Raw genomic sequence first — 13,132 nt, 5'->3', positions numbered from 1 at the left:
CTGACCCTCCTGGAACAGGGACCTCTGGCTGACTAGATTTACCAGAAGGGCAGACAGGGGGAATGGATGAGGGTGCTGACAACACAGTGGACAGTGACAGGGATGGCAGAGTATGGAGCCTCTAGTGGGAGAGGAAGGCTGTCTATCTGACGAGTTTGTATTCATGCTCAGGTGCCGAGGAGCTCAGAAGGTGGGCGACTGTGACCAGTGATAGTCATGTATATAGAGATTAGAAATGCATGGGAAAACGTCTCAATGTCAGTTGCTTTGGAATGAATTCTTCTGTATGAAAAAAAAAATTAAAAAAATAATGATTAAAAAACAAACAAACAAAAAAAGTTACTGCTTGGATGGGGGCTCTGAAGGGGAAGGGGGCTTTTCTCTGTCTTGGAGTTGGGATGGAAAGGGTAGGAGGACCTTCCAAGAGGGAGACTATGACTAAGATCAGGGAGCAGAACTCAGCTGTGGCAGGCCTGGGGAGGGACCTGGAACCTGCATGTTTAGCAAGTACCCTTGCCCTGCAACACTGAGCTAACTAGATGGAAGATGGTACACTGGAGGGAAAAAAATGAGATAAGAGCTGAAGAATAGTTATGCTTGTGTTAGGCATTTCATTGTACTTATCTGCCAACTAAACGTCTAACAAGGCCTCTTGTGCCTCAATCTTGGACTTGAGGATGGAGCAGGAAGAGAACAAAGACAAGACATAGTTGCTAGCCTGATGCAACTCACACAAGACCATTAAACACTGCCACCCAAGCAGGCAGATGCAGGGATAGGAATGTGAATCAAGGGCTGGGAGCACAGAGACCATAGTGACTGCTCCATCTGGGAGAGCTGGGGCAGTGTCAGGGAGCAGTCTCAGCATTCAGCTTGGGACGTCAAGGACTACTGGGGGGTTCTCAGATGGAAAACTAGAGGAATGACACTTTATTTTTTTATGTGTATGAGTATATTGCCTGCATGTATGTAAGTGCATCCATGTTTTACAATGCCCTCAGAGGGCAGAAGAGGGCATCGGATCCTCTAGAACTGGAGTTACGGACAGTTGTTAGCCACCATGTGGATGCTGGGAACTGAACCCTGGTCCTCTGCAAGAGCAGCCAGTGCTCTTAACTGCCGAGCCATCTCTCCATCCCCCAGGAATGTCATTTTAAATCAAGGGAACAGCATTCAAAAAGGCATGCTGAATGAAACACAGGGTACCTAGAGGCTGTCTGACCCATAGGCATGTGTCAGGGAGAGAGCAGGGCTAGCACCAAGAAGGGAGACAGAGATCAGTTGATGGGAGCTTTGTGTTCTATGCCAGGGACCTGGATCCTTGTCCTGTGGCTCCAAGGTACTGAGCTAGAAAGATAGGGTAAGATCTGCTTGATGTAGGAACAGTCTGGTGGCAATGTTGGGACAGGGGAGGGTGGCAGGCAGAGATGGAAATGACAGGCACAGTGGAGGAGGGAAGTGGAGAGGAAGGCCCAGGCTCAGGAGGTGTTCTTGGAGGAAGTGATGGGATGGGGAAGGGGGAGGGATGGAGGAAGCAGTGGGAAATGTTTCTGATCGTGTGATGTCCTATTGAATGGGCCATTTCTCAGAGGTGGGAAAATTTCCTGAAGCGTATGGCTTTTACCTTGATCAAGTTATTGCAGTCCACTGTGTAATGGAGGCATGTTCTCTGGAGTACAGAATCTCACCTGGTTCATCTTGTCCTGTCTTCCCATCCCGCAGTGCCAGTGTGAGGCTTCCGGCTAGCACAGTCAAGCTAGGAGAGAAGCTGGAGAGATACCACACAGCCATACAGGTAGGGGCGAAGGGCTCCTCCAGAGGGGTGGAAGCCCCTGCCACGGTGGCAGGCATCACTGAGGAACCTCACAGACACAGCTCAGCAGCCATATCTCTTATTTGCAGAGATCAGAATCTGTCAGGTCTCCAGGCTCCTCCCGCACTGAATTCATGGTGGCTCCTGCCGGTGTGGCCAGCAAGCGCCACCTCTTTGAGAAGGAACTGGCAAACCAGAGTCGTGCAGAACCAACCTCCAGCCGCAAGGTGAGGGCCAGAGCCCAGATGCCGGGCTGTGGGCTGATGAGCTCTGATGTCCCCAAAGATGGGACCTAGGCCTTGGCAGTGCTGCAAACTCTATATTGTCAATGGTAGCAGAACTTTGACTTATCATTTATGTTCCTGAGTGGCTTGAGTCTCCTTAACTGGATACAGATCTCCCTGGGGTGGAGACTACCCCAGTACATACAGCCTGTGCTGAGTGCACAAATTTCATGGCTACCGGAAGAACCTCACTATTGCCAGGGTCCTAAACCCTCAAATGTGAACCTTTCTTTTTAGGAGAACCTGCGGCTGTCAGGGGTTGTGACGTCAAGGCTGAACCTGTGGATCAGCAGGTCCCAAGAGTCTGGAGACCAGGTCCCCCAGGTACTCTTAACCCCTGTGTCTTTTATAGGGTACAAGAATCTGGTCAGAGGAGGGATAGCCCCACTAGCAATGGGTTATTTCAGAAGAGATGGTGGCAGGAGGGTGAACTATGGGCAAAAACAGCAGTCCTTTAGCCTTCAGGAAGAGTGAGGACATCCTGAACAGGGGACAGGTTGTGGTCTCAAGTCCCTCTTTAGTCCTTCCTGAGTCCCTGGCCTCCACTCTGATGTTCCCAACCAGGAGATGCGGAGAGAAGCAGCAGTCACCAAGAGGGCTCAATGGGGAAACAAGTCAGCCACCTCTCTGGATGCAGAGGTGAGTGGGGCAGCCTTGAGAAACAGTGGAAGACCCCAAAATCCATCCATGCATATGCTGATTTGGCCTGCCAGTGTGTGGTCCCATAATTTCCTCTTTGTGTGCTCAGATGACCTACCCAATGGGAGCCCTGTGCTGGCTTGGCTGACCTTAGCTCTGCAAAGCCCTACCCCATCTGACCAGCAGGTTTTGGGTCTCTGGCCCAGTAGGGGTGTAGATTTGGGCAAAGGGGTGCCTTTTTGTCCACAGGTGCCCTCTCCCACAGCCTCAAGGACCCCTTTCCATGTTCTAATTGACCTTTGTCCCACAGGTGTGACAAGCCCTGCCAGAACAGACCTGCAAGCCGGCATCCCAAGGGCACTTTCTCATGGCCCCGCAGCAGTATCCCTGACTCTCACTGCCTCCCAGTATCCCTGACTCTCACTCCCTTTCTGGCTCTGGGCCATTCTGACCAGGGCCTTTGGGAGTCAGGAACATGAGTGACACTCCCCCAGTTCTTTCCCAGTCCAGGCTGGGGCGGGTGTTTCTTGGCACTTTCTCGCCCTGCTACAGGCATAGCACATCCTGGACGCAGGAAAGCCCAGGACACAATTTGGGCACATGCCAGCCATGGAGTCTCCATGTCCTACCTAGAGACTTCCCTTCCTTCTCACTTCCAGGGTCAGACTGGGTTCTTTCTGCCAACTCCAGAGTTACCTGTCTTTTCTGCTCCCAGCAAGTACTCCATGTGTCCGTGACATCCCCACACTGAGGCCTGGACCTACTCAATATGGTCCCTGAGGCTTACTCAAGCCAGACTGGGAAGGAGTCACCAGGTGCATCCCATGTGCCCCATCTCCCTGCTTTGTGTCCCCTCCCCACCACTCTGCTGCCCTAGCCAGGAGCCCAGTGCCTTTGTATGTTACCACTTGTCTTATCCTCACTTGGAAAAATCTGTTCTCAGGAAGTATCTGATAAACTCATTCACTCTCAGGTGTGACTGATACTGTAAGGATGGATTCATCACTAGAGCCTTTGGTTTCCTAAGAAATGAGCTACAGGGAGTGAAGAAACTGTAGCTGGGGTGGAGGGAGGCTCACCTTCCTAGCTCCTCTCTCACATTAAGATGGTAGGCTTGCCACCAGTGGCCCTAGCTTGGTGACTTAGAGTGCAAAACTGCCACGTATGGTATGAAGCGTCCCTCCATCCCAGCTTTCATCCCAGAGCTTTCTCCTCCACACCCTCAACCCTCAGTACCTTGGCCCCTGTGGGCTTGCAGAATGCTGAGCCATTAGAGAGCTCAGGAGAAGCCAAACTGAGACAGGCAGTTGGTGCCCTGCAAACCCTTTAAGGCTAGAGTCCAAAGGAGTTTTTTTTTTTTTTTTTTTTTTTTTTTTTTTTTTTTTTTTTTTTTTTCTTTAGTTGTCACAGCTCTTACTCCCAATTGACTGCTCTAGTTTCATCTGGAACCAGCTCCAGGGAGCCTGGGTGCAGACCCTGCCCACATCCTCTTTGTAGCCTAGGGCAACCTCACAGCTTCTCAGAACATGGCTTAAAAGGGCAGCAACTAGGCCTCTGCTTCTGTGGCTTATGGGGCAGAAGCAGCCAGTCCTGCCTGTCTTTGTCATCCTCGGTGAGGGCCCCTGTCTTGGGTCCTATGGTTCAGGGGACAGAAGCCCTCTGGCTCCACGTGTGCTGTCTTCCCAGTTCCCCAGGGTTGGCTTCTCTCTGTGGGTGAGTCTCCTGCAACTGATCCCACTCCTGTGCTGAACTGGGGGAGCGGGCCTTGGAGGCCTGCCTGGAGCATCCTGCCAAGGGCACGATCTGTAGTTTTGTGTTGATGGAAAGATAGGCAGGGCAGAGGGAAGGGACTCATCTGGAGACTAAGGAGGTCTTAACTGCTCTGGCCCTGCTGGGAAGCCTGAGTATGATCCCAGACCTTTCCCTTCTCTGAATCTCAGAGTTCATGCAGGAGTCCTCAAAGGGCTTTGGGATGCTCATGAGGTTTTGGGAGGTTCCCTGGCAGGTGAACTTTTCCAGCCAACAGCTGTCCTCTCACAGACTCTTATTAGGAGAGGCTCATGGGCGTCTCCTTAGGTGATGGAGGGGCTGTTCAGCAGCTGCAGGCTCAGGATGGTGTGGACTCTGTGCCTACTGCTGGGGAGGGTGTTGGGGCAACTCCACTCCACAACTCCACCTGGGCCCTTCTTTGCTCTGGAGGTAACTGATGAACAGGAGACACGCTGCTGGTGATAAGGGGCAGGTGGTGACTGGAGACAGATTGAGGGTGGGGGTGCTCTTGAGGGAGGTGATGCTTAAACACCCCCTGGAGGCAAGTCTACCACTTACCTTGACCTGGCTCCTTGCTCCCCTGCCTCAGTGGCCCTGTGACCTTACAAATGTTCCTCATCTTGTGAGTATCCCAGTCTGTACACACCAGCCCTTGCACTTCTCAGACCATTCTGTTTATGATTTTCTGCCTGTTTGCTATGAGTGTTGGAACATGACTATTTGTAAGAACCTAGGCCTCCGAGTTGCTGCAGGAGCCACCCTGCTGTGCCCTGGTGTGGCTGTTGGGTGGTGACTAGCCTTTCTCCTTAGCTAAGTGGCTGCCTCAGCTGTCTGGATGAATCCTCACACCTAGGGTCCACAGATACTAAGAACCTACTGGGGTTTCCTAGGAAGGGAGTGCTCTGTGTGGATAGATACCCAAATTGATCCCTCTTTCAGGTGTTCATGTAGACCAGCCAGGGCCTGTGTGAAGGGTTGTTGAGCTCTTTTGAAATGGTGACATAGTAAAAGTAGTTCAAATACAGAGAAGGTTTAGGAAAAGCAATTCCTAAGATCTGGGAGATTCTTGGTGCGTTAGAAGGAGACATGAGGAGGAGGCTGTCCTGCCCTTTCTGGGGTCATCTTGCTGCTTCCAACCATCCCTCTAAGTCTGCTCCCTCCATCTACCTCTTCCTCTGCTTCTGTAAGGCCCTGCCCATTCCCAGGACACTGCCCCCGGGCCTGTGGCTTCAGTTTGCCCTGCTGCTGACCTGCTGGCAGCATAGAGACCCACATGGGCTGGGATAAGCCTGGAACTGGGGGATCAAAGCCACTGGGCTTGAAGGCTGCTAGGGACCATGGAAAGGGGATGGTATCAGCTGAGAAACATGCAAATCCGCCAGCAGTGTGGAGGCCCTGCATGCAGAGGATCCTTAATAGGACTCTTAAGTGGCAGTACTAAAGGAGAACCTGAACATACGGTCACACAATTGAAGGGCAAAGACTGGGTGAGGCTGACTTACTCTGTGTGGAAAGGAGAAGAGTGGATCACTGACAAGATCTGGAAGGGTGAGGGGATTCAGTGTTTAGGACACCTGAGGAGGTGAACCTGGTTCAGGGCAGGACCCTCAGAGTAAGGAGGATCTGCTTTGAAGTAACAGAGTAACAAAGGAGGGGAGAGTGCAGAGGGTTGACTCTGCGCCATTCCCCCAACACACTTGTTTTCCTCTCCCTTTCATTTTCATCACACATTGAGCCCCACCCCATGCCAACCACTCTGAATGGGCACGTGGACATGCACATACAGGCCAACAGCAAAAGCCCTGGCCTTATGGATCTTGTGATCTAGTGGGCAAGTGGAGTAAAGTCACTCACCATGGCTAGCCAAAGTCACTAACCTTGAAAAAATTCCAGCAATCCTCATCTTCCTCACATATCCCAGATGCCTGTCCAAGGAGAATGGCCACCTAACTTGTGTCTAACAGTTGGAGTCCACTCCCAAATGAGGAAGACATGACACATGGTCTTGGGGGTCATGGAGAACAACCACTAAGCTGCCTTCACCAAGGCCTGCAGAGTCTGCAATCTACCTCGGCCACTTGGCCCATTAGAAGCAGCCAGCAGCCCAGAAGATATCTTTACCCCCAGTCTCGTTTCCAATGGAGCGCTTTGCCTTCTGCTTCCCAGGACCTGCACAGAGGCTCCTGCAGTGTCTCAAAGGTTGACTTCTGCCCCCGACTCTGCTCCCAGCTTGTCCTTGGAGGCCTAGGCTGCTGGCATCTGTTTTATCAGGATTCTCAAGAGGGACAGCTGGTTTATGTTACAAGTCTGTTCCCTGCATATCTGTTCTGGTTTTAAATAGCTTATCTGAGCAGCTGGAGGACCACATGAGCTTATATGGCGTGGGGTACTTGTTCCTTTAGCCCTGTGCCTGGCACCTGCCAAAATAGCAGCCAAAACCCCCCATTGTGCCCCTCCCCCCATGTCCTGCTGCACATTCCTCCCACCGCAGGGCTTGGCTTGCAAGGCCCCAGCCCACATGCCTGCTTAAAGCCTCTCCATGTCCTGCCCTCGGCCAGTCCCTGCCGAGGCTCAGTAGATACCTCAGGACCTGTGTGCAGCCCCTGTTCAGAGGTAGGACTGGGGAGAGGCTCAAGGGAAGAACACAGTGGGGTGGGGGGATGTGAGGGTCTTGATCCTGTCATGTTTCCCTGGCTTCTGCCAGTGTCTACTCTCAGTGGTTTCCAGGTTGGGGGGAACCCATGGTCCTTCCTAGAGGGGACCACATTCAGAGAAGATGTTTCTAGAATAGACTCCAAGAGTAGTGCAGGAGGGTGGAGAGGGCCTGCATTCTTGATCTGCCACTAAAGATGTGTGGTTGTGAAGGTTTGGGTAGGTCACTTTCCCTCCCTGGGCCTTTTCTTGTAAGGAGAGTGGCCTAGGTCATTGCTGGGCCTCTGCCCATCCCAAATACAATGGAATCCTAGCTAATAGGGATCCCCCTAGACTGCTCAGTCCATCTCCCCGGCTCCAGGCTAAGCACCCCCAGAACCTTCCCAGGCAGGTTCTTCTAGAAGCCCTGAGAGCAAGGTGAGACCATGGCCATATCAGCTGATAGGGCCCAGCTCTCAAGTGCAGGAACTCAGATGCTGTCCCAAGGCAGGTGGGCCTGCTGGGGCTTCTCCAAGCAGACATGTCAATGATTTCTGTGGCCAGGCGTGATTCCTATCTTGGCTAGGCAGCACTGGGGGAACTGATGGAGCAGGAGGCACCCCTAAGCTTGCCAGTATTGAAAGGTTATCCCTGGGACTTACTATGTCCCTTCCTGTATGACCCTTACCAACATGCCTTTAGTGATAGACCTTTTTCTGTGCCTTGGAATGTAGACAGAGATTTTCTGACTTCTGGGCACACTGACGGTCTATTTGAGAGGTGATTACTTGGAGTATAAGGAATTTCCAGCACATTCCACAGAGAATTCAGCTAGAAAGCCTCCTAACCTCCAAGATTCCTCCTCTGACCCTTTTGCAGGCCAAAAGAAGAGTCTGAGGGGATCAAGTTGTCTGCACCCCTCCCTTCTACCCTCTCCCTGCTGTTTCTGAGCTCCCCTGGTGGGCTAACAGCTGTAGTTTTAGGAAGATTCCAGTTCAATATTGGAAGCAAGGACTGAAGGACAGAGCCCATGTGCCTCAGAAACTCATCAAGGCTAGAACTTGAAACACACCTATTTTGTAGATAGACCAGCTCGGAGAGCTTAAGTGACTTGCCTTAAGCCACACAGCAAAACCTGTGTTAAAAACTCAGATCTTTTGACTCCTAAGGGCAGTCTTCTTTCTGTCTTCTGATTTGCTTAATTTCTTATGAAAGGTGACCCTAATCACTTGCTGTGAGGGGAGTAAGTAGCTGGTGGAAGTGCAGCTGCCGCCCCCCCACCCAATGCTAATATCCACCCCACTAGGTTCCCTACTTCTTCCTGTTCAGGAGCTCCTAGGCTCAGACCCTGCCCTCATCAGATCCACCTGGCTTTGGTGTGCCCCCTTGGCTAAAAGCACTCCTCCAGCCTCTGTAGCCTGTGGTCTGTGTGCTATTTTGAGAGCTGGATGGTGCTCCTGGGAGCAGGGAAGGGAGTCCAAGTTGCTTCATCTTCTTCTGAGCCCAGTGTGATTGATACTCAGTGGCTCTAAGCTGGTGGTAGAGCATGGCAGGAGAGAAGCTGGCCATGATGAGGTGTGTAGCAACACACCTTTCTCCCAAGAGCTCTCCCTTCTTCCTAAGGCCATGAACTCTTCCCCACAGGCTCTGGCCACTCCCCTGGGATTTGGGCATGGCTTGGCTACCACAAAACTCCTACCCATCCAAGGCTCAGGGAGTCCCTTTCTGGCTCACATTCATCCTGACATCCAGGTGGAAACCATCTTGTGTTTGAGTCTTAGCAGAATACAACTCCGTCTCCTGTTAAGACATCTTACACATTTGACATCTTTTTCTCTCTTACCCTAATATAGGGGATGGTGGTGGCAAGTAGCTCAGGGCTGCTGTCCAGAGATTCATGTGAGCAGGCCTCCTCCACATTGTACCTGTCCTACTTCAGCAGAAGGAACAGAGACTTGCCATGCTTGTCCCTAACCAAGGGACAATTGCTATGGCTTGAGTACCTACTCTGGGCCAGGCACTTTACACTGGCTTTAATCTTTACATCCTATTGCATTCACCCAAGCCACAGTGGTGCTGAGTCTGAGGCAGTCTCTACCCAGAATGACAGCTAGGGAGTGGCAGATTCCTGAGAATCTCTAGGTCTCAACAGGGCTGCCTGTGGTAGTCACCAGGGCATTGACTTTCATGGCTGTCCATAGATGGGTTGGGTCTCAGACACTGCATTGGGATATACGGGGAAGAATGAAGAAGGCAGGAACAAGACCATCCATGTCCCACCATCCTCACATTAACAGTGTGGGTCAGGCTGCAGAGGGTGACTGCAGTGGGGGCCAGGAAGCAGGGCACAGGAGAAAGATGTGACAGTGGACCTGTCCATCAGTCTGCTTGTACTCCATTTGAGCCTCACCCTCACATCTCCCTTGCAACCCCATTATCAGGAAGGTCATATTGCAAACAATAGGGGTTGCTGTTCACATTTCAGTCCATGTGATAATGTTCCTGGGTTAGGCACTGATATGGCTGGGGGAATTGGGTTATAATTGCTATGGCTTGAGTACCTACTCTGGGCCAGGCACTTTACACTGGCTTTAATCTTTACATCCTATTTCATTCACCCAAGAGAGGAGTAATTTCATCCCAAAGGGAACCAAGGTATAGGGAAGTGAAATGAGCTGTCCAAGGTCACATTCAAAGGTACCAGGGAGCCAGTATTCAAAACCAGATTAATCTCACACTGAGGCCTGGCTCTTTTCACTTCTCCTTGTGGCGTCTCCCTGTCAGTACACCTGCATATAATTACACGTGGCCAGGCTTCCACTTCCATTAATATCTATAGGATCTTCATAAGGCCCTCTCAACAGAGATGTCTGTACTCCCTCTATCATGCAGAGTGAGAACTTAGGTTCAAAGATGCTGTAAAGACTTGCCCCAGCACCATAGCAAGCTAACAGAATCTCCTGAATCCAAATTTGTTCCTGTCTCAGTGACAGGAATATCTCAAAATGAGTTCTCCAAGGAAACTATTTTTTTTAAATATTATTTTTATTTTATGTGTATAAGTGCATCCATGTCATTCAGTGTCCTCGGAGGTCAGATGAGAGTTTTGGATTCCCCTGGAACTGGAGTTACTGACAGTAGTTAGCTGCCACGTGGGTGCTGGGAATTGAATCCAGGTCCTCTGCAAGAGCAGCCAGTGCTCTTAATTGGTGAGCCATTCTCTAGTCCTGGAAACTATTTTTAGTTGGAATCTTTATTGAGACACTGTGGATTAATATACAGTCCTAAGAAACAACACAGAGGAGCTGGAGAGATGGCTCAGCAGTTAAGGCAGCATACTGCTCTGGACACAAGTTGAGTTGCTAGTACCCATATCAGGTGGTTTACAACTGCCTGTAACTCTGGTTCCAAGGGGTCTGATGCCTTCTTCTCTCTATAGTCACTTGTATTCACAGGTGCATATACTCATACACAGATACACACATATACAGATAATTGAAAAGAAAATAAATAAAAAATAGAAAAAAGAATACAGCAAAGTGAGATTTCATGTACTCTCTTCCCAAGTTCCCCAGATGAAAATATTTACAAAATTATATAGTATATAAAAAACTATATAACTATATAACCCAGATGTAGACACTGGTGCAGCCAATCCAGTACTTAGACTTCCCAGCTTAACTTGTACTGTCTTTGTTCTAAATTCTATGTAGTTGTAACCTGGGTAGGTTCATGTGTTCATCCCACAGTCAAGACGGGGTCAGTGAGATGGCTCAGTGGGTAAAGCAATTGCTTCCAAGCTTGATGTCCTGAGTTTGATGTCTGGGAGAGAACTAGTTGTCCTCTGACCTCTACATATGTGCTGTGACATGTATGCTCATGCATACAGATGTCCACACATACACATAAATAAATAAATAAATATAATGAAAAGATCCATAAAGATCCCTCGTGCATACTTTTAGTACCATCTCACTTCCCTCCCACCCTCCTCATGAGCCCTGACCCCGTTCTTCACATCAAGAATGTCATATATATGGACTCCTTCAGCATATGACCTTTGCACTTGGCTTTCCTCAAGCAACGGCACATCTCTTTTCACTGTTCAGTAGCATTCCATGCTGTGCAGGTGTCACCAGTTTCCCAGGGGGGGCTCTGTGCCAGGATGAACACATGATAAGAACAGAGATGGGGCTCATCCATACTCTGCTCACCTGAATGCTTCAGTGGGCTATAAAGTGGAGAAACTTGGTGAAAAATTGCTTTGAGGCCATAAGAAATCCCTGGTGCATGCCTGCTCAGGAGCAGGACATGAATGAACACCAGCTGACTGCCTTCCTATGATGAATGCATCATGGCCCTCCTTACAGAGGAGGAAACTGGCTTTTAATTGTGGGTCACACTGTGAATTCACCCTATGCCCTCTACAGCTTGGGTGAAGAAGACTGCTAAGGAAATCAGCCTTCTCTTTCAATCTGCACTGACATTTTTCTCTTTTTGGAGGGAGATCCGAGACCATGTCTGATACAGAGGAGGTGGTGGAGGAGTACGAGGAGTAAGTATCTGTGAACACCCTGTCCATCATATCTGACCAAAGAGTCAGCCAGTTGCCCTCGGATCCTGGTGGGATTGACTGGGCCTGTTTCTAGGACTTGGAGTTGGGATTTCTCCCTTTACTTCTCACTCTTGTACCTAGGCAGCAGATCTCAGTCAGACCTCAAGCTGTGGGCTTCTGGAATGCAGGGTCTCAGTTCCAGGGTCAACAGGATCCTACCTGGCTAGTGGACTGGCCACTATCAGGGGAGCTGGGGCTCCTGAAACCGATAACAGTTCTATGGCTCCCTTGAGGCCACAGAACTGATGATGTTACCCAACCTGCCCCTGTGCCCAGGGTTATCATTCCTCCTTGGATCCCTAGTTACCCCATAGTGCCTGTCCACAGGCCTGTCCTGAAGAGACCAGAGGGGAGGCAGAGTTAGGCAAACTAAGAAGTACCCCAGGTGAGGTGTCATCAGGGAGGACACGTAGGCCCTCAAGGAACTTCCTTTCCCCTTGGGCTGCTAGATTGAACCATGGAGGGAAGTAGTAAAGGGGCATGAAGGCAGAGGTGGCTGAGGTAGTATAGGAGCTCAGGGGAGAGGGGAAGTGGGAGCTGGGATGGTTAAGGGCAGCTCTATGGAGAAGGCAGGCCTCACCTGGTGACATTTGGAGACAGACTTGGAAGAAAAGAGAGAAGGGCTTTCTAAAAAGGGATGCTGCCTGGGAGAAGCTCAGAGGTGAAGTGGGCAGACTGCTGAAGATGCCCAAACTGTTGATACAGAGGTTTGTGGGGAACAGTGGCAAGTAGTGCTGGCTGAGAAGCCAGCTATTAGGGGCCTTCACAGGGCAGGCCAAGGAGAGAGCTCCATTAAGCAAGAGGAAAAGGAAAAAAAAAAAGGGCTGGCTATCTTGGGGGAAAGGCCATTGTGTGTGGAGGGCTGTGAGTAAGGGTGTCCATGGGTGCTGACAGTACCTTCCTTCACACCCAGGGAGCAGGAAGGTAAGCACATATGGGGATGCACATTCAGATGGAGGACAGCAAGCTGGAAACTGACCCATCACTTCTCTCTTCTCTTTCTGTCCTGGCTTTCTTTTTAAGCAGAAGAAACTGTAGAAGGTATGTATCTTGGGCAGGTGGGGAGCCAGAGAGGAGGAGTTTCAGGAGGCCAGTGTTTCTGGGAAAACAGCTTGTCTTTTCTTGTCCTGAACTCCTAGCTGAGCAAAGATGTCCCAGGACAGCAAGCTGGAAACTGACCCATCACTTCTCTCTTCTCTTTCTGTCCTGGCTTTCTTTTTAAGCAGAAGAAACTGTAGAAGGTATGTATCTTGGGCAGGTGGGGAGCCAGAGAGGAGGAGTTTCAGGAGGCCAGTGTTTCTGGGAAAACAGCTTGTCTTTTCTTGTCCTGAACTCCTAGCTGAGCAAAGATGTCCCAAGTAATTGATTTTTTGTCCATTT

The 13,132-nt window shown here is 50.4% G+C and overlaps 2 protein-coding genes across 2 annotated transcripts in view; both read left to right on the top strand.

Moving 5' to 3' along the window:
• The window catches only part of Lad1 (ladinin 1), a 17,936-nt gene extending 14,221 nt beyond the window's left edge, over window positions 1-3,715 (top strand). Inside the window, exons 6-10 of the mRNA XM_017797432.2 lie at window positions 1,723-1,795; window positions 1,903-2,040; window positions 2,335-2,421; window positions 2,662-2,736; window positions 3,047-3,715. Of these exons, the coding sequence (XP_017652921.1) occupies window positions 1,723-1,795; window positions 1,903-2,040; window positions 2,335-2,421; window positions 2,662-2,736; window positions 3,047-3,052 (379 nt within the window). The 3' untranslated portion in view covers window positions 3,053-3,715. The remainder of the gene's footprint in view (window positions 1-1,722; window positions 1,796-1,902; window positions 2,041-2,334; window positions 2,422-2,661; window positions 2,737-3,046) is intronic.
• Window positions 3,716-5,843: 2,128 nt separating this feature from the next.
• Tnnt2 (troponin T2, cardiac type) overlaps window positions 5,844-13,132 on the top strand; it is a 22,454-nt gene continuing 15,165 nt past the window's right edge. The window contains exons 1-3 of the mRNA XM_029562196.1: window positions 5,844-5,993; window positions 7,065-7,119; window positions 11,645-11,692. Coding sequence (XP_029418056.1) covers window positions 5,844-5,993; window positions 7,065-7,119; window positions 11,645-11,692 — 253 coding nt within the window. The remainder of the gene's footprint in view (window positions 5,994-7,064; window positions 7,120-11,644; window positions 11,693-13,132) is intronic.

This window comes from Nannospalax galili, unplaced genomic scaffold (assembly GCF_000622305.1).
Source record: "Nannospalax galili isolate Female #2095 unplaced genomic scaffold, S.galili_v1.0 scaffold113, whole genome shotgun sequence".
NCBI classification, from domain to species: domain Eukaryota; kingdom Metazoa; phylum Chordata; class Mammalia; order Rodentia; family Spalacidae; genus Nannospalax; species Nannospalax galili.
This window is presented reverse-complemented; position numbering and strand designations above follow the sequence as displayed.